This window comes from Nyctereutes procyonoides, unplaced genomic scaffold, assembly GCF_905146905.1.
Source record: "Nyctereutes procyonoides isolate TBG_1078 unplaced genomic scaffold, NYPRO_anot_genome, whole genome shotgun sequence".
Taxonomy (NCBI): domain Eukaryota; kingdom Metazoa; phylum Chordata; class Mammalia; order Carnivora; family Canidae; genus Nyctereutes; species Nyctereutes procyonoides.
Genome location: NW_026575051.1, coordinates 7241848 through 7268864, shown reverse-complemented (window position 1 = coordinate 7268864; position 27017 = coordinate 7241848). Strand labels below are relative to the sequence as shown.

The 27017-nt window shown below is 40.8% G+C and overlaps 1 protein-coding gene across 2 annotated transcripts in view; it reads left to right on the top strand.

Moving 5' to 3' along the window:
• The window catches only part of BTBD9 (BTB domain containing 9), a 410407-nt gene that overhangs the window by 285742 nt on the left and 97648 nt on the right, over positions 1-27017 (top strand). For both annotated transcript variants that reach the window (XM_055330427.1, XM_055330425.1), the window contains exon 8: positions 19920-20109. In XM_055330427.1, coding sequence (XP_055186402.1) covers positions 19920-20109 — 190 coding nt within the window. The remainder of the gene's footprint in view (positions 1-19919; positions 20110-27017) is intronic.

Below are 27017 nucleotides of genomic sequence, written 5' to 3'. Positions count from 1 at the left end.
TCAGCAAAACCTCAGTGAGTTGTGGAAGCACACTAAAATGTATATATCATTAGAGATATTTTATATGATAGAAATAACTTATATTGATACAGTATCCCGAGTGTCAACATGTATTCCCTTATTGCCACAGCTGCCACTACCATCCTAGTGCAAGCACCAGTATCTCGCTTGCACCGTTGTCAACCTGTCTACTCAGTAAGGTCCCACATCCTTTCTAGTCCTTCCCCTTGTTCTCCACACTCCGATGGAACATTCCTTTGCTCAGAATCACTCAGAGCCTTTCCATTGCTCTTCAGATAAAATCCAGTTTTCACTATGGCATGCAAGCCCCTGCATAGTCTGCTGCTTGCATACATGCTTTGTCTTATACCAGTTCCTATCTCGCCCTCTTCTACTCAGGCCACAGGACTTCTTTCTGATCCAGAAGACACAGCACATTCTCTGGCCACCTGGCCTTATACTTGCCATTCTCTCTGATACTTCTCTTCCCATCACCTCATTACATAGCCCCACCCACTTTATCTCCGTAACCTCCTGTTGATCCTTAAAATTTCAGCTTCAGTGTCACTTTTGAAGAAAAATTTTGCCCAACCTCCTACCCCCAGTTTAGGTAAAGTTTCTTTGTATGATACTAATAGATTTTTTTTCCTTCCAAAGTTCTTAGTTTCATTTGTAACTATACAGTTTATTCACGTGATTTCTTAATAGGAAGGACTATGTCTGTTTTGCTCACTGCTGTATACCCAGCGTGTGGAATCCCAATACTCAGTAACTATTTACTGAATGGATAGATGGACAGAATGATGTGTTGCATTCTGAGGACCAGAAGAGTAGCCCAGATTCTGGGTCCCTGCTGCTGATTTGTTGTATAATGAATAAGACATCATCTTTCTGAGGCTCAGAGTTCTCAGCTATAAAACGAAAAAATTAACCTAATGATCTGTTTGGTTTTTGCTTTGTTTTGTTTTTAAACAAGCATCTTTTACGTGCAGATAATTGGGTTAATCATATACCTCAGATCATTAATACATTATCCTCATTGATCCAAGCAAGGCTTCCTTTTTTATGTATGTTTCCTCTTTGCTGTGAACCCCTGCTTCTGTTCCCCTCCTCTATGACAGTGTCTCTAGTATGTTTGGTTATATCCTCAATATGCACATATAATTTGTAAAATGTATAATGTTGGCAGGTTTTGTATATGTGTTTTAATTTTCAAAAATGTTTTTATGCTATAAATCTTATTCTTTTTTATACTTTTCTCAACCAGTATTATGTTTTTGAGCTTTATACATATTGCTTCTTAATGTGACTTACTATTCCATCATCATAATTATAAACATATTAACATATATAGTCCTTACTATTTGCCAGACATTATTCTAAGCTCTTTTATAAAATCGGCTAACCCTCAACACCATCTTGTAAGGCAGGTACTTTTGCGATCTTACCTGTTTCATTTATTCATTCCCCCTTGGTTGGATACCTAGATTGCCTCCAGATTCCTGCTCTCAGAAACAATGCTGCTGTGATGGAATGTCCTCATATCTATCTTTGCACCTGCATGGGGATTTCTCTGGGACCTGTACTCAAAAGTATGATCCCTGAGCACTAAAGCACACATCTTTAATTTTGCTCCATACTACCAGATTACCTTCCTGTGCAATTGCTGCCAATTCACATTCCCACCATCTGGAGTGCACGAGAATGCTTTTCCGCCCCACACTTTTACCTCCGCCCCTAAGGTGGCTGTTCTACTCTTTCCCCTTCAGATGGCCATGAGGTGGTCTCCCATTGTTGTTCGATTTGCATTTCTCTCATTGCTAGTGAGTTACTTGCCACTGCTGCTGCTACCACCCTGGTGCAAGCCACCACCACGTCTGACTGTTGCATAATCTGTCGACTCCTGGCTCTGCCAGCATCCTTTCTCTGGTCCTTCTCATTGTTCTCCGACTCCAGCAAAAGTAATCCTGTTGGAACGCGCCTTTGCTTAGAATCATTCAGAGGCTTTTTTTCTTTAATCCGTTGAAATAATAGATGCTCTGATGACACATATTTGCATTCCTAAGATAACTGCTGCTCGGACATGATGTATTTTCTAACTAATTATTGGATTTGGTGTTGGCTAATATTTTAGAATTTTTACACCTTATTTTATTTTTCTCTTCCTTCCTTCCTTGATTCCTTCCTTCCTTTTTAAATTAGTTTGTTTAAGTAATCTTTATATCCAACATGGGACTCAAACTCGTGACCCTGAGATCAAGAGTCACATGCTCTTCCAAATGAGAGAGCCAAGTGCCCCTACCCCTATTTTCTTAAATAAAATGGGCCTGTAAATTTCTTTTCTTGACCCATCTCTAAGTCATTTTACTACCAAAGTTATATTAAAATGACTTGAGGAGGGGTGCCTGGGTGGCTCAGTTGGTTAAGTGTCTGCCTCATGATCTCAGAGTCCTGGGATGGAGCACCACCACATTGGGCTCCTGCTCAGTGGGGAGTCTGCCTTTTCTCTCTGTCTTTCCGCTCTGCTCATGTTCTCTCTCTCTCTCAAATAAATAAATAACATTTTTAATCTTTAAAAAAAAAAAAGAAAAGAAAAGGTGCCTGAGTGGCTCAGTTGGTTAAGCAACTGCCTTGGGCTCAAGTCAGGATCTCAGGGTCCTGGGATCGAGCCCTGTGTCAGGCTCCCTGCTTCTCTCTCTTCTGCTTCTTTTTCTCCTGCTCCTTCTGCTTGTACTCTCCTTCTCCCACTGCTTGTGTTCTCTTGCGCTCTCTCTCTGTCAAATAAATGTTTTTTAAAAAAACAAAATAAGCACCTTTCCCCATGTTTCTGTTCTCTGGATCAATATGAAATTAGATATAAATTATTTATTCCTTGAACTGAGTGGTTCTCAAGGTTATTTTCTAACTATAACTTCAGTGGCTTGATGAGCTATGGTAGCTATGGGTTTCTTACCAGTGTTTCACTTGTTAAGTAGATTAGCCAAGCAAATTCACAGATATTCACAACCTTAGTAATACCAGGGAAGGTTAACCTACCATGGGTGCAAAATGGTATGTTTTCCATCATGTACTGGATGCTATAAACAGGAGTTCCATGGTCAACTAGTAACTATTTTCATCCATTCACCCATTTAACTTAATTTTAGCCACAAAAATTGTGTGGTACCTAATAGATTATAAAGGAGACATATTGACCTCACTCCCACTCCAATCCCAACCAATTTCCTGGGCTCTCTTTTTCTTCCCCCTAGAAATACACTGCTTTATTTTATTCCTTCTTCCTCTCTTCTTTCCTCTTCTCCTTTCCATCTGTCTGATTCTTATGGCTCTAGAGAAGAAAATGGGTTCCTTGAGCCTAAAGACAAAGAGATTACCAAAAGGGATGGTTTTGGCAAGATTGGGATTGTGGGTAGCAGAGGGAGGGGATTCAGTCTCTGCAAATTTTGCAGGTGATTTGGTACATATTCTATGATGGAGAGTTTCTGGAGCAGACACAGAGTGTAGGTGTCAGTGCCCAGAGGCTTTAGAGGACGTGAGCAGTTGCACAGTTACCCTTCTGAGCTCAGACCACTGCGATAACTGCATCATGATTCTCTGAATCTCATTCTCAGCAAGAATGAAATCAGGACACGTGACATCACGATTCTAACATCTCCTATTGTTCTTAATACATATCATTTTAAACCATAATGGTAATTCTCATATCATGTTATTTTTATTTCTCATCTGGCCGAGAACACAGGGCATGCAGAGAACATTGTTTGTCAGACAGTGACTACCTGGCACACGCTGTCCATATAATGGCAGTTAAGCTGAGATCCAGAGACTGACAAACAACCTATAAAATCTAAAAGGCAGGATTTCTTATGATAGATCAGTTATAATAATTTTATGCCTCAGTATTTTACATTTGTGACATTTTGTATAATAAACAATTAACTGCCTGCTTTTGACATTTGAAAGTTAATGTGAAGAGAGTTGTAAAACAGACACTGTAAACATCACCTCCCAAAATAAAGTGGTAAACTGCTATCGGCCTTGAGGAGGGTAAGACCTAATTATTCCTCACAGTGCACTCTGTACTGTCTTACTACCAGTTTGGTTTTCATTGTCTTTGATAAACAAGATAATTGATATAAATGAATGTGATCCTGTAAAATGGTTCCCCAATTGCAGATTTTCATGCTAGAGGTATAATTTTCCTTCTGGCACATTACTGTTAATCTTTAAAAGGGTAGGTTAGTTAATCTGCCTTCCATGAGAAGACATTAGGTGACTTGCTCCTTAATCAGAACTGAGGGAAAAAACACTGGGTGTTGCCATAGCACAGGAAGAAATGACTAATGGTCAACATTAACAAGCAAGAGCATGTGGAGTTTTGAGCAGGAGGTTCAGAGTTGGGAATGCAAGAAAAGCCATGTCAAAGTGGAAAAGGAGCCGCAGCCCTCCTCAGGGAGAGAACACAGGCAGTGTGTGTTGAAAAGGGAGGTCTTACCATGCTCGGCTTTCCCCTCTCCTTACCAGCCCTAGCTCTTTCTACTTCTACTACTGATTCTATGGCACTGAATGATGGACTTAAGATCTTAAACAGGCAAGCCCTAACATGCTTTCTTCCCTTTTATCTGGTGGTAAAGGACTAGGGCTTTGTAGAAGTGCCATTTTGTCCCATAAATTAATGCTCAGCGTACTTGATCTTCTGCTGGGAGGCTCTCTTTAGGAAATGTCAAGAGCCAAGCAAGCAGAAGAAGCATGTGAGTTTGCACCCAGTTGGGAAGTCTGTGTTAAAATCATTGGCAGTTCGCTTTGAAGAAGCCATTTCTCTTCATGCATAAAGTACAGCAAGGAAGAAAGAATGAAAAAGAAAGTGGACAAGTGCTTAGGAGAGAGTGTAATCCATGACTTCTCTTAGGGGAGTGTTACCACTCAGAGTCACAACAGTTTAAAAAAGCAATAATTAATAATCAGTTACTTGTCTAGGGCATTCTAATATTTAGCTTTAAAAACTAATTTAAACTCATTGCAGGGAAAGCCATGGTGAAATGAGATTTTTCCCAGGACAGTTCTCTTTGGCAGTGTTATCACACAGCCTTTCAAAGATCCAGCATGCTCAGGGTAGTTTGCTGTCCGGTTTAATGTCATCTCTTCACCGAATGTGTGGGCTGCCTCCCTCCCCCGCTCCCGCTCTTGAAAGGTTAGCCTTTCTTCAGAATAGTACAGGTTTTTCCAGCAACATCTGTCAACCTGGCAACAAGCACACCCTAAGGAAATTATGAACATTTGAAGACCATCTAAATACTGTAGGAAACCTTTCCTCTCCCTCTTCCTCCCATCTCTCCTTGTTTCCCTCCTGCCTTCCCCCAGGAAGAGTGGTGCAGCCAAGTGGCATTTGCCACATCCAACTCACTGATAAATTACAAGCCCACTTGTGTCTGCGATATTTTTAATGTGTTTTGATTTGCTCACTCAATTGTGATAGCTCATGAAACCACAAAGCAGTGACTCTCTTAGAAGGCAGGCTGCAGGCAGACCCCTTAGTTTCATGAAAAGAGACCCGCTAGCCACTGTACCATTAGCACAAAGAGGCTTTTTTGGCCTAATGACTCAGATGATCTTGATCTGATTCAGTAGGTCAGAAATTGCCGTCCCCAGCAAATATCGACCAGAAAGAATTGCTTTCTTCGTTATTCTGAAACTGCCAGCTGCATATTACACTAGCAGGTACTAACATTTTTTGCAGGTCAGTAGAATTGTTATTGGTTCTTCCTTCCCTTGTCCCCTATTCTTTTACAGTTATGAAGTGGCTCATGGGAATCGAAGTCTCCCCTCTTATGTGATACCCAGACTCCTGAAATGCTGGTCGCATCTACCCATTCCGCATGGGCAAAAACATGGCTCCTTTCATGGGGTTAAGGAAGTACCAATCATGGGCCTTGTGTGTCTCTGAAATTTTCAAGGTGCTTTTGTAAACATCTAGTTTATTCAGTCAATATTCATAAGGTAGAGAGAGGAAGAGATTATTATCTTTCTTAGTAAATAGACTGAGTTCCAGAGCCATTAAATGCCCTCCTCGAGATAGCCTAAAAAGCAAGAGTAGTTCTTCGGGTGTCTGCATTCCAGTCCACGGCCTGGTCCAGTGGATGTCAGAGCTGAAGGAAGGCAAGAGAAAGCAGCCATTTCCTCTCTTAGAATTCAAGTGTGTAGATGTGATATCAAGAGAGCTAGAACTCAGACATCAGATGCTTCTTAATAGTCAGGCTTGACAATATTCATAATAAAGTTTATTTAAAACTCAGACATCAGATGCTTCTTAATAGTCAGGCTTGACAATATTCATAATAAAGTTTATTTAAAAATATTTGCACCCGGGGTGGCTGGGTGGTTCAGTCAGTTGGGCATCTGCCTTGGGCTTGGGTCATGATCCCAGGGTCCTAGGATCAAGCCCCATGTCAGACTCCCTACTCGGAAGAAAGTCTACTTCTCCATTTTTCTCTACCTCTTCCCACTGCTTGTGCTTGCGCTCTCTCTCTCTCTCTCTCACACACTCTCTCACACACACGCACACACACACTCCCTTTCTCTCTCAAATAAATAAATAAAATCTTAAAAAAAATGCTTGTACCCGTTTTTCATTTCCCAAAGCACTAAGTGTAAACCATTAAAAGAAGCATCGAAAATACTAGCAAAAGGCTCTTTTTTTTAAAATTACTTTTATTGTATTTTAGACAAAAAATTTTTTCATCACACACTGTAAGTCTACTGGAAAATACAGCATGATTCTGTTTCCTCAGTCTAGATTAACTTTGGCCTTCAGAAGGTAGTATATACATTGTATGTTTTGCTGAGGCTTCCCCCCCCCCCCATAACTGCTTTACTTAGAGGTATGAATAGAATTGTTCCAGGTCACCTGGAAGACTGATTGTCAGTCTTTGAAGCCAGGTAGCCAGATTTTCTCAGGGACCCCAGGTTCAGCCTTTAGGAGACATTACCTCCACCTCACCCAGGGGACTGCTCAGCTTCCCTACAGCCCTGGGCTGGTCCCTCAGGCTAAAACAGGGAGAGTGCCCAGAATCATGATTTCACGTCAGGCATCCTGTGTGGTTTGATTACAGAGTCTCTGTTCTGAGAGCCTAATATTCAGAAGTTGAGACTTCCCTTTACCCGTCTGTTTCTTCTAAATTCCAGTCTTGCTCCCTTGAGATTCTCAGAGATTCTTCTCTTCTCACACAATTCAGTCTAAGATGGTTTGTGGGCGCTAAACATGTGAGAATTTGGCATTCTTTCCAATCTTTTCTCTCTGCCTCCAAAAGGTGTGGCAGAAAGATTCTGCCAAAGCAGAATTATAGGAACATACTTGTCACAGATCCAATCAAGACTTTTGAACTTGGCCACAGTAACTTCTTGCAAGATACATCCACGAAAACAAAAGAAACAAAAGCAAAAATGAACTATTGGGACTTCATCAAGATAAGAAGCTTTTGCACAGCAAAGGATACAGTCAACAAAACTCAAAGACAACCTACAGAATGGGAGAAGATATTTGCAAATAACATATCAGATAAAGGGCTAGTTTCCAAAATCTATAAAGAACTTATTAAACTCAACACCAAAGAAACAAACAATCCAATCATGAAATGGGCAAAAGACATGAAGAGAAATCTCACAGAGGAAGACATAGACATGGCCAACATGCACATGAGAAAATGCTCTGCATCACTTGCCATCAGGGAAATACAAATCAAAACCACAATGAGATACCACCTCACACCAGTGAGAATGGGGAAAATTAACAAGGCAGGAAACAACAAATGTTGGAGAGGATGCGGAGAAAAGGGAACCCTCTTACACTGTTGGTGGGAATGTGAACTGGTGCAGCCACTCTGGAAAACTGTGTGGAGGTTCCTCAAAGAATTAAAAATAGACCTGCCCTATGACCCAGCAATTGCACTGTTAGGGATTTACCCCGAAGATTCAGATGCAATGAAACGCCGGGGCACCTGCACCCCGATGTTTCTAGCAGCCATGTCCACAATAGCCAAACTGTGGAAGGAGCCTCGGTGCCCATCGAAAGATGAATGGATAAAGAAGATGTGGTCTATGTATACAATGGAATATTACTCAGCCATTAGAAACAACAAATACCCACCATTTGCTTCAACGTGGATGGAACTGGAGGGTATTATGCTGAGTGAAGTAAGTCAATTGGAGAAGGACAAACAGTGTATGTTCTCACTCATTTGGGGAATATGAATAATAGTGAAGGGGAATATAAGGGAAGGGAGAAGAAATGTGTGGGAGATATCAGAAAGGGACACAGAACATAAAGACTTCTAACTCTGGGAAATGAACTAGGGGTGGTGGAAGGGGAGGAGGGCGGGGGGTGGGGGTGAATGGGTGACGGGCACGGAGGGGGACACTTGACGGGATGAGCACTGGGTGTTATTCTGTATGTTGGTAAATTGAACACCAATAAAAATTAATTTATAAAAAAAAAAAAAAGACTTTTTCTGTACAATGTACAGGGCTCCTCACTACTGACACAGTTTTTAGTAAAAACTCAAATTTTATAGTTTTTTATGCATTTTAAAGAAATATCATTTAAGATCTTAAGACTCAAGAGTGGGCAGCCCGGGTGGCTCAGCGGTTTAGCGCCGCCTTCAGTCCAGGGCCTGATCCTGATCGAGTCCCACGTCAGGCTCCCTGCATGGAGCCTGCTTCTCCCTCTGCCTGTGTCTCTGCCTCTCTCTCTCTCTCTCTCTGAGTCTCTCATGAATAAATAAATAAAGTCTTAAAAAAAAAAATGACTCAAAAGAGTTATCCATGATCCCAGAATCATTCTGACTGAAAATTGTTTGAACCAGATACATCCTTCAGCTTATAATAAAAAGAAAAGCTACTTTATTAAAGAAAACATAAAAAAAGAACAAAAACTTTATTTAAAAAAAAAAACAAGAACAAAAACTTCCTTACAAAAAGTACTGAGTAAACCACTACTTCTTTTGTGGGGCTTTGAAAAAGTCTTTTGCATATCCTTCGTTCTGTGCCCAGCATGAATGTGGAACACTCCCCCAGTCTGTGTTAACATCTCTGATCTTGAGTCATAAAATTCTTGTGGCTTAATGAGACCTTTCAACCCATAGTGTGGAACAAAAATAATTCTGTTGATTTCAACATCTTTTAGGACATAAGGAAAAATAAACATGTAAAACTTATATTACTCATAGAAAAAAACACCTTTTATATTAAACTTTGTAATTTTTTTTAAGTTTTCAAAAATTACAAAACCATTTTCAATGACTCAGTATGTTCGGTATCCTCCCCTCTCCCCCTGTATCAGCTTGAATAACTTGCCCTGATATAGGGGGCAGATGTAGTCTTTTCTCTGATAGATTATGTCCAGAGAAAAGAAAAAAATCACCCCAATGAGATATTGCCTATTAGTTCAAACATATAGTTGGATGTTTGGGATGTCTTTTTTCTTACACCTGAATATGCCTTTGTCCTAAATTTCAAGGCCTCACAGAGTGTTATCTCTTTTTGATACACTGCAGTGGTTACTGCTGTTAAACATCTGATGCTCAATTCTTTAAGGTCTTTTTGAATTGAAGATTTTCACAGCTAAAACCTCCAGCATTCACAGCTAAAACCTCCCCCACATAAGAGAGTAAACCTCTTAAACAGTTAGTTCTGGACCACGCTTTCCTTCAAAGGCCCCAGTGTAAGTAGAGAATCCACTGATCCTAGTGAACTTGTACCTTTGAGATCCACTGGCCCCACCCACCTCACCTTGGCCCTGGGGATAACCACCTCTGATTTCTCACCTTCATCTTCTGGACGGCTGCTGTTACCTCTAGTGTGTTTGAGACTGTGACCTTATAAAGTTTGCATATGTTTGGGGAAGGGGCCAGGCAGCGGGGCATTTGAAGTTTGGAAGTGTTACCTCCTCCTTTCACTGGCTAAATGGAGCCCAGCATGACTGTCAAAGTCCATACAGTCTCAGGAGATGGCATGATTTGGGCAACCTTGATAGTCTCAGAAGTGGAGCTAGAACAGGAATGATGAGAGCACAGAGATTCATACTACCTAAAACAGATGGGAGTGAAAGCAAAGAGAAAAGAAAAAGAGGCACAGAGGAATGGGAAGAAGGCTGCAGCATTCAAAAGGCATGGTCTGCTTTCTTCCTAAGGGCTTCCCCAATAGGTGCAGAGAGGTACTCCCATCTGAACCCTTTGGGTTTGTGTTAGGAAGCATCCCTCTCACAGATATGGGAACTGGGGGGAAATTTGGGGAAGGAGTTTAAAAGTTGCATGTCATACTCAGTGGTTTCTCTTCAGCAATGTAATGTAATGTGATTGAAAAGTGAGTTTTTTAACCTGATAGATAAAACTAGGAATTAACATAACTTAGTGCCAGTGTTGTAGAATACATCTTGGTAGCTTTTTGATAGTTTCCAAGAATGGTGGGCTTGTGCTCTAATTAGATATCGTTCTTTTACAGCTGTTAAGATAGAATAGCTGTAGATATTTTTTCCTTTGAATTACTTGACCAATGGTTGGATTGCAGTTTGGTTGGAAGTTTGCGTGGTCAGCAGTAAGTTCCTATATAGGCTTGGGGATAGGTCCTAGGGTGTCCCCCTTTAAAAAAAAAAAAGTATACCTCAGGGGCACCTCAGTGGCTCAGTCTGTTAAGCATCTGACTCTTGATTTTGGCTCAGGTCATGATCTCAGAATCCTGAGATCAGGTTCAACGCTAGGAGCCTACTTAAGGTTCTCTCTCCCTCTCCCCCTCTCCGCCCTCCCGCTTGCTCCATGTACTCTCTCTTAAAAAAAAAAAAATGTGTGTGTGTGTGTAGGGGAATATCTAGGTGTGATCTTAAGCTAATAGCCTTTAATAGCCTTAGTAGTCTTTCTGAAAGAAATTCTTTGTGAACATCTTGTCAATGGAGAAGAATTTATTCCAAGACTATTAAGCATATGTTTGCTGCATAGACCGGTGTGCTATTAGAAAACAGTTGGTAATAAAAACAGCCAGGGAAACATTGAATGAAGCCTAACACAAGAACGGTTTATGAAGATGACAGTCCTCTGCAAGTGCTAAGAGTTATTTCATTTTTAAAAATCCACTTCAAGTGGGTCCCCCCGCCAACCTCTCAAAGGTGATCTCTGGAGACAGTTGAATAACATGTCAGTCTTATCTTTAAATAGAGCTTGTATAGGTGGCCCTCAGGTCATGTCCAAGTGAAGTAATACTGCCTTTTAAAAAATTTATTACTCCAGAATTAAATTTACTGGCAAGCTGTTGGCCACCCCTGGTGCAGCGTATGAACAGAAAGCAGTAAAATTGTTTTCAGATCACTTTTTCTGCAGCTCCTCACAGTCTGAGTCATCCCAATATTCATATACTTGCAGAATGTATACACTTTGTTAACATGCAACTTTTGCATTCAGAAGCAGCAAATTAAATTTGTCTGAGCAGAATTGCTATGTACATGGAGAGGGAAAAGTAATTTCTGCCCGGGCAGTTCCCCTTTTGCCTTTTGCTCATAACATAGGCTATGGTAATAGGTATGTAGCTGAAGGATGGTGAAGGAAAACCAGAGAGAGACAGACAGGAGATGCTGGATTTTGGCAGTATGGTTTTGTAAACAAAGTGACGCAAATTGGGGCAGAAATTCCATGGGGACAAGGGAGGAAACTGGAAGACTAGAAACACAGTACAAAGCCAAGTCCCATCCAGATGGCGTTTTAATAAATTTATCAGATGCATATGAAAGACTGTAATGAACATTCAAATGGGGAGTGGCTTGGCCCTGTGAAGAAGAAAAACAGTAACACCACCTTCTGTGCTTTTCAGTCAGAGTCACTCCCTAAATTTTCCCACTTAAAAAAAAAAAAATCCCACAAAACTTATTCAAACCATCATGTAATTATTAGACTGTTCAACCAGGCAGGCTGCGATTTGTATTTCTAGGAAGAAGAGTTAATAGCAGAATTCTTTTCTGCTGAAATTGGGAGAAAGGTGGTCTCTATGTGTTACTAAGCCCAGCAGTGACTTTTAGGACCAACCTCTTCTGGAGGGACTCCTGTGGTATAACTAAAGCAGAGAGCTCTCCCCACAGGCCTAAAAGAGCTTTTCTATTCTTTAAAAGCTGCACTGTTATATACATTCCTCCTCTCCCCAAAATGGTTTCTCCATCAGCAAATGTTTTAGTCTACCATGAGTGACCAAGCTTTGAATATTATGGGATAAACTTTTAGGAAAGGAGAAGTCGAGAGGGCTGAGGGTGCGTGTAATGCTTATATAGCAGCTCTTCTGCACTGGGCATATTTGTTTTCTTTTTAATGTTTAGGTCAAGACCCAGAGATTGATCATACTTTACTTTTCTAAGAAAACTTTCACTGAGAAAGCATTTTTTGTTTCTGCTTTATTCAGTAACTTTTAGCTTTTCTAGCTTTTGGTGAGCAACTGTGTTAAGGTTAAGTACTACAACCTACATAAGCATCCTTTTTTTCTGATTCTAATTCATTCATTCAGCAAATATTTATCTAACACCTACTATATGCTAAACACTGTTTCTTGACGGTTGAGACTAGAGCAGTGAAACAAAGGAAAGCTCCTGCCCTTATGAAACTCACATTCCAAATCTTTTTTCTTTTTAAGATTTTATTTATTTATTCATAGAGACACGGGGGTGGTGGGGAGAGAGGCAGAGACACAGGCAGAGGGAGAAGCAGGCTCCATGCAGAGAGCCCTACGTGGGACTCGATCCAGGGTCTCCAGGATCACACCCTAGGCTGCAGGCAGCGCTAAACCACTGCGCCACCGGGCTGCCCCTCACATTCCAAATCTGATTATCACATTAAATCAGATTGACATACTGGTCTGGATAGTAATAATTGGCACAGTGCTGGAATGATGGTGTTATCTTGGTTGTTTATAAAAGGTCCTTGTCCATTGTTTATGCCTAAATCCCTGTTCTTTTCTTCTTTCCATTAGTTGATATGGTTTAGTCATTATACTGATAATTTGACTCATTATCAAAAAGTAGGAATGAGAATTAAGAACAGTGGTAATCTTTTGATCTTGTAGATCTTATTAGGAGGTACAGTTGCTTATCAAGAGTTCTAGCAAAAGCTATTTCTTAAAAGGAAATTTGGGACTTGGGATAGATTTCACTGATACAGTTCATCTCTCTATGTGTATGTTGAGATATGTCTGTGTGTGTCTGTTTTGGGCACATTTTGTAGATCCAAACTTTGACTAATAAACATTAGTGAATAATTATGCCAAGATCAAAGTGGTATTGTATCCTCCAGCTCAGAGATACAAGATTCTTTGGTAAGAAGGCACAATTCTTCAATGTAGCAGATATGTTAGACTACCTCAAGATTCCAGAAAACCGGAGGGCAGTTTTGCTTAGAGAAAGTTTTAGAGACTGAAAGAGTCTTCTTGAATAAACCCACTTATAAATGTGTCTATAGCAAAAGAATTCTTAGCATTTATCCCAGCCTTGTTTTCCAAAGAGCTTGAAACTGTATCAGTGATGATTTTGTGATAATCTCCGATGCTGCTACACTAATTGACCACTAGTTAAAAATCACATTATCTAGGGATAAAGTTGTGAAGCAGTAAGGTTGCATAGATGGAGATTGACAGACTCAGGAAAAGTCCACAAAGACAAGTGGCAAGAACCTAGTAGATGCTACAGAGGTTATCAGTGTTCAAATAATCATAAAGGGTTTTATCCTTTCAGAGGCTTGCCATCTTTCAGATCTTGATAAAAACAGTGTTAAAAACTATGAAACTTGAAAAAAAACACAAAATTCCATATGTGCAAAAGAACATAAAGAATATATATGTGAAGTTTGGGGAGTAGGAGCCCTGGCATGCTGACCACTATGCTGAGTAGACTACTACCAAACCTCTAAAGCCCTGTATGTGCTTCTCTCCCAGTTGCTTCCCTACTCTCTTCCTGAATTTCAGCATCCACTGTTCCCCTGGATTTCCTTTCTGAGTTGACCACACAAGCATGTATCACTAAATGACAGAAGTGGAATCATGCTCCACGTATTTTTCCTGACGTGCTCTCTCCTTAACCAGTTTTCTTTGTGAGACTGACCCTGGTCAGCTTGATACACATAGCTCTAGTTAATTTATTTTTCAATACTGTGTAGTTTTTGTTTAATAGTGAAATTTCAATAACTCAGTGGACAGGCTGAACAGCAGATTAGACACACCTAAAGAGAATGTGTGAACACAAATAGTAATTTGAATTAAGAAATTTCCCAGGATGCTTCAAAAAGAGGTATAGAGAGAAAAATGAAAGGAAGGTTAAGAAACAGGGAGGACAGAATGAAAAGTTTCAACAGAGGTCCAGTAAGAATTCAAGAATAAAAAAGGAAAAGAATAGAGTGGTACCTCGGTGGCTCAGTTGGTTAAGTGTCTGCCTTCGGCTCAGGTCATGAACTGGGGATCCTGGGATGGAGCCCCACATCAGTCTCAATGCTCAGTGGGGAGTCTGCTTCTCCCTCTCCCTTTGTGTGCCACTCCCCCTGCTTGTGCACTCCCTCTGCCAAATAAATAAATGAAATCTTAAAAAGAAAGTAAGAAAAAACAGAGAAGGTGAGAGAATCAATATTCAGGGAAATAATGGCCAAATCTTCCAGACTTGATAAAAGCCATAAATACTCATATTCAGTCCTAAGAAAGGTAAATTTAATCTACCTCTAGGTATAAGTTAGGTAAAATTGCAAAAAATCAAAACCAAGAAGAAAACTTTAAAATTAATTGTAGGCAAATAACAATTACAAGTTAGAAGGATTGCAGACTTTAGCAGACATAACAGTAGAAACCAGAAGACTATGGAATAATATCATCAAAGTGCTGAGAAAAAACAGCTTTTAACCAGGAGTTCTGTATCAATTAACCTATTTTTCAAGAGTGGTGGCGAAATGCACTTTTCAAACAGAGACTTTGCTGAGTACTAATGGACGTGTCTCAGAAAGAAGGAAGTTGAATCATAAATAAGTTTTAACTGTATGAAAAGAAGAAAGGTTAATGAGTTTCATTTCAAGTACTTAGAAAACAAAACAATAATTTAAAAGGATTTGAAGGAAGAAATAATGAAAAGAAGGACAAGGGTATCTGGGTCGCTCAGCTCAGTTGAATTTCAGGACTCCTGATTTCGGCTCAGGTCACAAACTCAGGGTCCTGGAATCCAGCCCAATGTCTGCTCTGTGCTGAGTGTGGAGCCTGCTTGAGATTCTCTCTCCCTCCCCCTCTCCCTACTATAGTCACACAGGCACCTGCTCATGTGCTCTCTGCCTCCTCCTCACAAAAATTAATTAATTAATTAATTAAAAAATACAAAGAGTAGAATTTACTGCAGTAGGAAATGAATCAACAAAACCAAAAGTTGGTCCTTTGAAAACACTAATAAATGAGACCAGCTATAAAGGCCTGCTCAAAAAAGAAGGAAAAGGTACAAATCCAAATATGTGGCATGAAAAAGAGGACCTACTATGAAAATTTTTATGCAACTGTATTTGAAAGTATAGATAAAATGAAAATTTTTCCTGAAGGAGCCAAGAATATCAAACACAATTTGTAAGAAAAAAGGAAAAGAAGAAGGGAAAGGCAAGGAAACAAGGGTGTTCACTTGATCAGATTTTAAGATTACTATAAAATTATAGTAATTAAAGCAGCATAATAAAGGCGAAAGGCTAGGCAAATCAGTGAAGCATGGCACAAATCTTAAAAAGAGACATGAATATCTATGAAAACTGTGTGTGACTGAAATAACATAAGTTAGTGGGGGCAAGAGTTCATTAAATGGTTGTGGGGAAATTGCCTTCACCATAAGATTAGAAGATGAAAAAAAAAAAAAGAAAAAAAGATTAGAAGATGAAAGTAGATTTTCTGTGTCACACGTGATAGATCAGAAATAAATCCTAAATAGATCAGAGAACTCCACGTGGAAAGCAAAATTTGAGAACTTTTAGAATAAAATATGGGAAAATATCTTTATTAATTGAGGATAGGAAAGAATTTATAAACAAGAAAGGAAAGGCACTAATCTTGAAAAGATTAATATTTCATCTCAAAACATAAACCAACAAAAGATTGGTATCCTACAAATCAATTAAGAAACAGTGGAAAGGGGGATCCCCAGTGGCTCAGCGGTTTGGCGCCTGCGTTTGGCCCAGGATGTGATCCCGGAGACCCGGGATCAAGTCCCACATCAGGCTCCCTGCATGGAGCCTGCTTCTCCCTCTGCCTGTGTCTCTGCCTCTCTTTCTCTCTCTGTGTCTCTCATGAATAAATAAATAAAATCTTTAAAAAAAATAAAAAAAGTCAACAGCAAAATTTCTTAAAAAAAAAAAAAGAAGAAAGAAAAAAACAGTGGAAAAATAGACAAAAAATAAAGATAGATAGTTTACAGAAGAGAGGTGGAGAATGATCCCAGGGGAGGGGGTTTGGGGGGGGGGGGGGAGACCAAAACCATACAACTTCACCAAACAGAAAAATGAAAAGCTAAAACAAATATCAAGTCACAGTCATCTGTCTGATGTTACCAAGAGTTGGTAAGGATGTGGACCAGTGAGTTGAGAGTGTAAACTTTTACAGCCACTTTGGTGAATACTTTGGCAATATCCAGGAAAACTGAAGGAAACTCATAGCCATGAGTGTAATTCATGCATATACACCTGTATAATATCTTATGTAATCCTTTAAGAAACTCTTACCCCTGTACACAAGACACCTTTGTAATCACAAAGTAAACAGTGGTAGCAATCAAAAGGTCCTTTAGCAGGAAACTTAGATAAATAAATTTTTTGGCATGTTTACAGGTTGAAATATTTTCTTTTTCTCTTTTCTTTTTTAAGATTTTACTTATTTATTCGTGAGAGACACACACAGAGAGAGAGAGAGAGAGGCAGAGACACAGGCAGAGGGAGAAGCAGGCTCCATGCAGGGAGCCCCACGTGGGACTCGATCCCGTGTCTCCAGGATCACACCCTGGGCTGTAGGTGGCGCTAAACTGCTGCGCCACCAGGGCTACCCAATATTTTCTATTCTTTACATGAATGGACTAGATTTATTTTTTGATGAAACTTCCTTCATCCTGGTTTAATGTTTGTGGTAAATGTTAATAATGCTCACCAAGCATTCCCTTTTCTTCTCCTGGGCACACAACAGGTTTGCACTTTCCCACTGCCTTTGAAGTTAGGTAAGGCCCTGTGACTTGCTTTGGTCACCCAAACATGAGAGAGGTGATGTGTGTTACTTTGAGAGATGAGTCTTAAGAACCAGGACCTAGCTCACTTTCTTCTCGTTGCTGCTGTAATTGAGAAAATTCACATCAATTCAAAGCCTCTGTTACTTGGGTCTTTGGGTAATACAATGAGCAGAACTGCTTTTCTTTTTTTATTTTTTTTTAATTTTTTTTAATTTATTTATGATAGTCACAGAGAGAGAGAGAGAGAGAGAGAGAGAGGCAGAGACATAGGCAGAGGGAGAAGCAGGCTCCATGCACCGGGAGCCCGATGTGGGATTCGATCCTGGGTCTCCAGGATCGCGCCCTGGGCCAAAGGCAGGCGCCAAACCACTGCGCCACCCAGGGATCCCGCTTTTCTTTTTTTAGATTTTATTTATTTGAGAGTGAGAGCATGAGCTGGGGGATGGGAGCAGGGGGAGCCGGAGAAGCAGACTCCCTGCTGAGCAGGGAGCCCCACACCGTGCTTAATCCCATGGGTTCAAGACTTGAGCCAAGGCAGACACTTAAGTGACTGAGCTGCCCAGGTGCCCACAGAACCACTTTTTCTGATCATCATTGAATACATTGGGCACACAAAAAGTAAATATACTCTAATAAATAAATATTTTAAAATAAAAACAATAAACATGCACCGTAGAAAGGGAGAATGGGGACTGTTACTGCAGCCTAAGCTACTATCTATAGTATTATTTTATGTCTCAGCTCACTTTACTGTGCACCTTGTGCTGCTTCCTTAAGTTCTGCCTTCCAGATCACCCAGTACTTCCCCTTTTGCATGAGATAGAAGTACCATGACTTAGCATCCAAATATAGTCCTTTCTTGTCTTTCCAAATCAGAAGGAACTTCTTTCTGAGCCCCTTCCTTCTCTGTAAGGAAACTATCCTTAGAGGTTATTTCACCAATATGTTTGCCTGTTGCTTTGGAGTTAACCTTGATAGCTGAGGGATTCCTCACCAGAAATCCATCCTCTCTCCCTTCCTCCTTCCCCTTCTCCCTCACCCCTTTCTCAAAGATTTATTTATTTATTTATTTATTTATTTATTTATTTATTTATTTATTTATTTAAGAGACAGAGAACATAGAGGGAGAGGGAGAAGCAGACTCCCCACTGAGCAGGGAGCCCAATGTGGGGCTCAATTCCAAGACTTTGGCATCATGACCTGAGCTGAGGGCAGGTGCCCAAGGGACTGAGCCACCCAGGTGCCCCCCCTTCTCCCTTTTTTATTGGTGGATGGCTTCTTCATCTGCAGAGAACAAAGCAATTAGTGAAGCTGTGTAAGATGAGGCCTCCAATAAGGCATGCCCAGTTTTGGAAAATAAATGCATCGTGCAGGAGATACATGTAAGATTATTTACTCCACATCATTATTAAAGGTGGAAATGTTTTGGCATGGTTGTAGTACTGTTGACCCTCCCTCTTTCTTCAGAGAGTATATAATATAATATACTGAAAAGTACAGTATATATCTAATGAGAAATTGTCTTTTTTTCCAACCTATTTTAAAATTATGTAAAGTAAGTTACAAATCTTGAATGTAAATAGCTGGGCCTAATTGTAGATAATGGGTTGAATAATAAATTGAAACCCCAACACTAGTAAATGCACAGAAGAGGTCCCAAGAGACTTTTATTATTCTCTTCTCTGTATTTAGAGAATCTACATCATTATTAGATAGCTATCATTTTGTGGAAACCCTGGGCTTTTATAAAAGAATAGGTTGATACGGATTTGAAGTAGAGAGAGAGACTCAAATCAAAACAGAGCTGGCATTTCAAAATACAGCAATTCTTGAACAAAGAAAAGAGCATTGTGTGTTAAAATGCCTGGAATAGTAAACAAACAAACAAAAAAAGGGAAAGAAATCATAGCTGAGGGCAACTGGGTATTCTGAAAAGGAATTGATACCATTTCTAGTTTTGCCTTCTTAAAAACTTTGTAAATGAACTCATACTGTGTTTTGCTTTGCCTTGCTTTTTTCACTCAACATTGTGTGTTTTCATTGTTTTAAGGGTTTTGGGTTTTTTATTTTTATATTTTTAAGATTTTATTTATTTATTTGAGAGAGAGGGAGAGAGCATGAGCAGGGAGGAAAGGCAGAGGGAGGGGGAGAAGCAGGCTCCCTGCCCAGCAGGGAACCCCATGCCTGGCTCAGTCCTAGGAACCTGACATGTGACCTGAGCTGAAGGCAGCTGCTTAACCAACTGAGACACCCAGGTGCCCTGGTTTTTGGTTCTTTAGAAGTCAAGATTTTTTTATTTGGTAAACTATTCTGGTTTTTCAATTGTTCTATTTGTAGATAGCTGTAGTTCATTAAGGTAAGTTAATGCGTAGTTTCCCGTTGTAGTAATATTTTGAAATGTATTTATCAATTCTGTATTTTATGTGGGGTATCATGTTTCTTTATTGTAAAATACTTCAGGGTTAATTACTGCATGTGGTTTGATTTGTTCCAATCTTAGATTCAACTTTTTTTCTTGAAGCCATATGACATGGGAAATTTGTTCCTGTCTTGAGATAATCAGGATATTCAAGTTTCCCCTTTATTGTTGATTTGGGATAGTAATTCATTTTGTTCACAGCACACTATCAGTATATATTTGGCTTCTCTTATCTTGATGCTGAATCTTGTGTTGGACTCACAGTTCCCATGGAGAATGTTGCAACGATTGCCGATTGTGCCAGTGTGATTGAAGGGGTCAGTCGAAGCCGGAATGCCTTGCTGAATGGCGACACCAAGAATTACGATTGGGATTCTGGCTATACATGTCATCAGCTAGGAAGTGGTGCGATTGTGGTTCAACTGGCACAGCCATACATGATCGGGTCAATACGGTAAGAATATTCCTTTTCATTCGTTACTTTTAAATGGAAGACGCAGGTACAAATTCTGTTTTGGAATAATGACGATCCCAGTAACTTCAGTGAAGATACATTTCTGTTCGTTGATCTAAATATTGAAGCAGGGTAGGGCAGGGAACAAGGAGATACAGGGTGCTTGTTTGAATCTTCTGGTGGGAGGATACACCAAAATTAGGCTTGCAGAAGGACTAGATTAGAGGCCCCCCCCCCCCGAGTACAACTCACCTCTTTTTTAAATCTCAGTTTGTGTTGGGTAGAGGGTAATGTCAAGAAAGGTTATATAGAATCAAAACTAATTTTCAACTTCAGTAAATTTATATATGAACTGAACATGTGAATATGAGACCTGGTACTAAAAACGTCTTTTTTTTTTTTTTAAGATTTATTTATTTATTTATGAGAGACAGAGAGAGAGAGAGAGAGAGAAAGAGAGAGAGGCAGAGACACAGGCACAGGCAGAAGCAGGCTCATTGCAGGGATCCTGATGTGGGACTCGATCTCGGGACCCCAGGATCATGCCCTGAGCCAAAGGCAAGACACTCAACCACTGAGCCACCTAGGCATCCCCCCAAAAAATCTTCTTAATGAAAATCTGGACTTTGGGTGGTTGTTTTCATTTTGTTGTGTTTTGTTTCAAGAAAAGAACTTTAACCCAACATTGCTTGATTTATAGGATCATATAATTTTGAAATGTGTGACTGGTGACATCCCCTGGAGGATATACTTTTAGTTCAAGAGAGCCATGTGGGTATTGAATAGGCTGCCCTTTTTTTCTTTTCTTCTGAAGGTTCCAGGGTCTCTGAAAATCTAATGTACATATATTTATATGTTTACATTTATGTTTAACAGTAGATAAGGTATTTTACATTATATCTTAGCCTGCCAGGGACAGAGATATCAGTGGGATGAGGCTGTCTTCCCCCCCCATCATGCTCCACCACATTTGCTGTGTTATTTCCTATTCTCATCTTAAAGTCATTGTGTAGAAAGAGAAAAAAAGACAAAAAATAAGGTAGGATTTTAACAGGCAAAGGTCTATTGATGTTTAGGCTACTAACCACAGAGGTTATGTAACGTGCTAGTCCCAGGGCACACTGATAAATGATGCTGGATTTCTGGGAGAATTCAGACTGTGGATTTCTTCATTTAAATTGTCAAGTCCGGGGATCCCTGGGTGGCACAGCGGTTTAGCGCCTGCCTTTGGCCCAGGGCACAATCCTGGAGACCCGGGATCGAATCCCACGTCGGGCTCCCTGCATGGAGCCTGCTTCTCCCTCTGCCTGTGTCTCTGCCTCTCTCTCTCTCTCTCTCTCTCTCTCTCTCTCTCTCTCTCTCTGACTATCATGAATAAATAAATAAAATCTTTAAAAAAATAAATAAACCGTCAAGCCCTTTTCATAAAGGGCCACATACGGGTTGAGTAACATAGGCAACAAATCACATAGATAGAGAAAGCATGCCTTCATAGTGCAGACCACACAAAACGCGCTTTGTGCTTACAAAGGGGGAAGAGAAGCCACCACCAGTCTGGACAAGCTACCAGTGCAAATAAACCTCCGTCAGATAGCAAACAATACTCCATCCTTCCTTTTTTCTCAGCTGCATCCATTAGCTAAAGCAATCATAGGCCATCTATTTAGTAAGCCATTCTAGAATTTTTGACATAGATGGTGTGAAACTTATCTGAATATTTCCCATTACAGTCTATCCTTCTTCACTTTAAAATTTGGGGAACAGTTGTCCTTCTCCTGTCACTGGCACTCCTTATAGTCTTCACAGTTTCTTGAAGATTACCAATGGTGTCTCTGAGATTACATCTGCAATTTCTTTCAGCAGGCATGGTGTGTAACTCACTGGAGCCAGGAGACTTGGAATCATTTAAATTGACTAGATTCTTTCTTTCACTTCACCTATTTGGGGCTTCAATTTTCTCTTTATTATGTTTGTTGTGCCATTTCTAATTTGAAGACCAGTCTTTTCATCAATGAAGATGGAACAAACTAGCAGCCTAGTAGCTCTTCCCACTCTCTTCTAATGTCCCATGTATTCTGCTTACCTGGTATTCTAGCCCCACCCCCAACAATGTGACATGTGCATCTCACACCAACATGTCAGAAATGGAATTTCATTATCCCCTTCCCCCTGCTCAAGTCACCTGGAGATATACCCCATCTCATTCGGTGGCACCCTTCATCTATCCCTAGACTGAGCTGAAAACTCAGTCTGAATTTACTCCTCTCGCTCACCTCCCCCTCTTCAACCAGTTCTGTCAGGACTGGCTCCTGCATATCTCACAAAGCCTTCCACTCTTCCCCCATCCCCATGCTATTACCACAGTTGTACCTTTTATTTTCTTTCTCTACCTCATCTCCCAGACTTCCAGCTGGCCCTTCCTTCCCCACCTGCATCCATCTCCCCAGCCCAGATCTGATGTGGTCACTCCACTATCGGAGAAAGTTCAGATGAAGCCATTTAAGAATTATCTGACTTCTTCTGTTGACACAGTTTTGTCTCCTGCTTCTCCATCCACCCCTACACATGCCTGTCTTAGCTTGTCCAGTTACTTGCAGTTTTGCACATGCCACCCCTCTCTCACTTCTCTGCCCTCAACTCTTGGAACATGCTGTTCTCATTGCTGGTATCTTTCACTACCTTCCCACCATCTCTTTTTTTACATGGCTCTTGTTCCCCCCTTCAAGACTCCACTCCTCTGGGAATGCTTCCCTAACTTCCCATCATCTCCTGTGTTAACACAGACCTTCTCTTCAGTCATTCCAAACATTCTCTGTGTAGCTCCTATGAAGCATTTCTCATATTTGTATTATAATCATTTACATGCTGCCTCCTCCCAGCTCACCTGGCACATAAAGCCTGTGGCAACTCAGAATAGGCATCCTTTGACAGATCAAATGTGCAGATGAGGTAGTCTGTCAAGATAGAAGGGGAAATTACAGCAGGTACAGTAGAAGATCTAGAATTTTAGATTCAGCAGAAACACATGAGGTCACTGCCAAGATGGCAACTTGGAGTGAGACAAACAGGTTCTTTGTGTGGCAAGGCCACCGTGACCTCTAGTTCTACCCAATCAAAGATACTCAATCTGACTCCAGAAAAAGATGTCATCAGGGCTTAAAGCAAGAGAGAACAGTGCCTATTTGGCTTTCTTTAAATATGGAATGAAAATGGTTTCCCCAAACTATATTTTTCTTTCTGGGACTCAGAGTGGCAGTAACAAGCATCAGCACAACCAAAGGAAGAATTGTATATCTCAGCTGCCAAACTTCCTTAAGCCCAGCTATTGTTTTTGCAATGAGAAAATCCATGCAACTGAAGCCCCGTATAACTAGCTGAGCACTCGAAGAGACACGTCTCTGTGAAACTAACATTATGTTGTCAGGATCTGCATTTGCCTCTTCTGTGACATTATTAAGAAGAAAGGGAGAGGGATTTCTTGACCACCAATGCCTGTGGCTGATGCTGGATATCCTGGCAGGCCATAGTTAGCAGCTGCTGATGTGCCCAGACAGACATTTATTGATAGGAAACTAGATCAGTGGCACCTCTTCATGGAGATGGGTAATTGACCAATGACAGGATGATTAGTCAGTGACATTTGACCCACAGCTTCTATTGCTTGTGATGACTGACTTGCTTTCCTAGTCACTGTATCTACAAAAGCTCAATGATTCTGAATTGACATCCAGAGGGAAAGTGCTACAGAGCTGAATGACTAACATTTTCTTCATCTAAGAAGCAGGAGATCTTGCCATCCTGGAAATTCTTCCTCTGGAGAAGCCCAATCGCAGGGTGACACTGGTTTTAAAAATTTAGGTTTCAGGACACCTGGGTGGCTCAGCAGTTGAGTGCCTGCCTTCAGCTCAGGGCCTCACCCCAAGATCTGGGATCGAGTCCCACATCAGGCTCCCTTCCAGAAGCCCGCTTCTCCCTCTCCCTGTGTCTCTGCCTCGCTTTCTCTGTCTCTCATGGATAAATAAATCTTTTTTTAAAAAAAAATTAGGTTTCTTTGTAGATGGTGACTATGAAGGCAAAGGATTGTCTTGATCACTGCACTCTTTTTTCCTAAGGGAGGCTGTAATTATTTTGTGGGTAAAGATGTCTTTCATTTGCCTGTTTTCATCCACAGAAATCATTTCTTCCTTTCCTGAGCCTTTCCCAGTAACTGGGTAGGCAAGCAGAGCCTTCTTCCTTGACAGACAATGCTTGCACCTAACCACAGCTGGCGGTGCCTAATCCTGCAATGTGTCTGGTCCTAGTATCCTTGTGGTGATCTGGGGAGGCTGATCTTGAAACCTGACCCCTCACCATCCTACCTCACCCCCATTTTCTTTCATTCACTTAGCAAGCATTTATTGAGCCTTCTACCATGTGCTGGGCACCGTTTTAAGCACCATGGATAGAGCACTGAAGAGGGAAAAACATCCGCGCCACCTTGGAGCCAACGTTCTCCTGGGGGTGAGGAGGGGAGATAAACAGTAAACACCACTATTTGTAACAGGTCAGATTCTTCGAAGTACTCTATGCAATCAGGAGGGGAGAATAGGGGATAGAGACAGTGTGGTTTTAGACGCATGGTCAGGGAAGGCCTGTGCAGAGCCTGAAGGAAGGGAAGAGCAGGCCATCCAGGGATGAGCATCACAGGCAGAGTACCAAGGCCCCAAGGGGGGAGCATGTCTGACAGGTGACAGGGCAGAGGCCAGTGTGCCTGGAGCAGGGTGAGGGGGCCAGAGAAGTGGCAAGGCAACTTGGAGGCGCCAAGGAGGTGACTTGGAGAGGCAGCAGCCCTGAGATTTGTCGCTGTTTCTATATTCAGTTGCTAACTTCCAGAATCATCCCACCCACCACCACATATCCACCTCAGCATTTCCGTAGCACCAGGAAAGGAGTTTTCTTGGCTAAGGAAAAGAGGGGCCGGGTGGGGGAGGCCGCCATGCCTTCAGAAGCACCTTCCTTGTTCCTGACCTGCCTTTATCCCACCAGCCCCTGGAAGAGACTGCAGAGGTTTCCAGTCCTTACAGCTTAACGGGAAACTTGCTCCCCAGCTTTTTCTTTTCTTTTGTTCTCCCAAGAGCCAGAGCAGGCTGTGTAACTGGAAAATAAAGAAGTTTGGCTTTCTTGTTACTAGGTTTACAGGCACAGCCAAAGTTATTCATTGTATATGAGAAAAAGAGAAACTGTCTGGAATATACCTTCTGTGTGGATAACTGAGTAGTAATTAAGTCATTTTTGTGCCACTTTAAAACATTAAAATTTATATAACAGGAAATCTTCAGAGGCCTGACCACATAAAAAGGCCAGGGTAAAGTCATAATAACTAACCGAATCTACCTAATGTCTTAGTTTATAGCCGCTCTGTCGCCTTAGTTTAAAACTTAATATCTTTCTACTTGCTAATCGTGATATCTTTATCAGTGTTTTCAGGCTGGTATGAGAATCACATATGCTATATATTATGTACACCTGTCACCCAGTCTTTTTCAGCTAATCATCGACAGCACTTTGTGGAAACTCTAATTATAAGATAGTCAATTGAATTAACAATTTTTACATTAGCCTGAAAATGATTGTTTTGTAATTGATATGTGCAATACTCTAAGTAAAACTCCCCTGATGCTTTAACTAACAAACCTAATTGCAAGTAAGTAGGCTGTCCAGAGATGAAACCGTGTACATAGATGCAGCTAAATAAACCCATAGCCTCTCTGGGTGCTGTGAGGATTAAGGAGTTAATGACACAAAAGTAATTAGAATTATTCAGTTGAAAAATGTTACATGAATATAATATGTTAGGACAAAATGGGTCCAGCCTAAAGTATGTTCTTGGTGGGTATTCATAATCTCTTTAGTCTGTGAGGATGAGCCTCTTTTTATTTTGCAGTAGGAAGAAATCAATTCTACCACTTATAAAAGTAAATCTGGCACAGAATGTCCAAAGCATGAATAGGTTTATGTCTTACAGTTATTAAACATAGAGAAAATGAAGCAATAACAAGTTGATCTTTAAAAAAGAAAAAATTAGGTATGCCATTGTGGTCCTTATTCCTCCCAGGGTATTTTTCTTTCTCTGGTAGTGTCAAGCCCATGCCTGGTTCATCTGCCCTCTCGCTGTTGTGTGGCCACAACCAACTCTAGATTATCTCTTCTATTTGTAAATTACGGAGACCCCTTTTTGACTGTTCTTTTTCCTTCTTGCACTGCTTACCGCCTACAGAGCCATTGCTCATCCACTTCCCTCCCAAAGGATAAGTACAGAAAAGAAAAAGGAGAGGAATCACCAAACATTCTATTCTGTTTCCTATTTAACAGCTCCAAATGAAGGCTTGGTCGATAAGGATGGGGAGAGGAACTGAAGTTAATGATGCAAATGATGTCTTGTAATTGTTTGAGTATTTTCTACATCTATGCTGCCCTCAGTCTCTCATAAGACCGCAGATAATCTCCAGGTGAAGGTAGTGATTTTTTAGTACTGAGAGGACGTGGGTCCTTGCAGCAATTTCCAGGTGCTTAGTACAGTACTCTGTGCTGTGAGTCCTCAATAAACACTCATTGACTGAACTGACAACATAGTATGTTAGTGCAACTAAAGGGAGTTCTGTCAACTAAATTGGACATCATATTTGCTCAGTGTGTCTGATTTAAGTGTATGTGAGGAAACTGCTAAAGATGTGGCATCTCCAGCAAATGACTGGGATTAAGCTGTGGAGTTAGGTGCTCACATTAGCACAGGGAAGGACATCTGCCTCACGCGCTTCATGCCCCTTCTATTTCCTTCTGTTTGAATGCTGCACAGGCAAGCAGTACATCCATTTACATCAGAAGAGCCTTCTTTGCAACCTAGAGAGCTGGAAATTTCCTTTTTATGG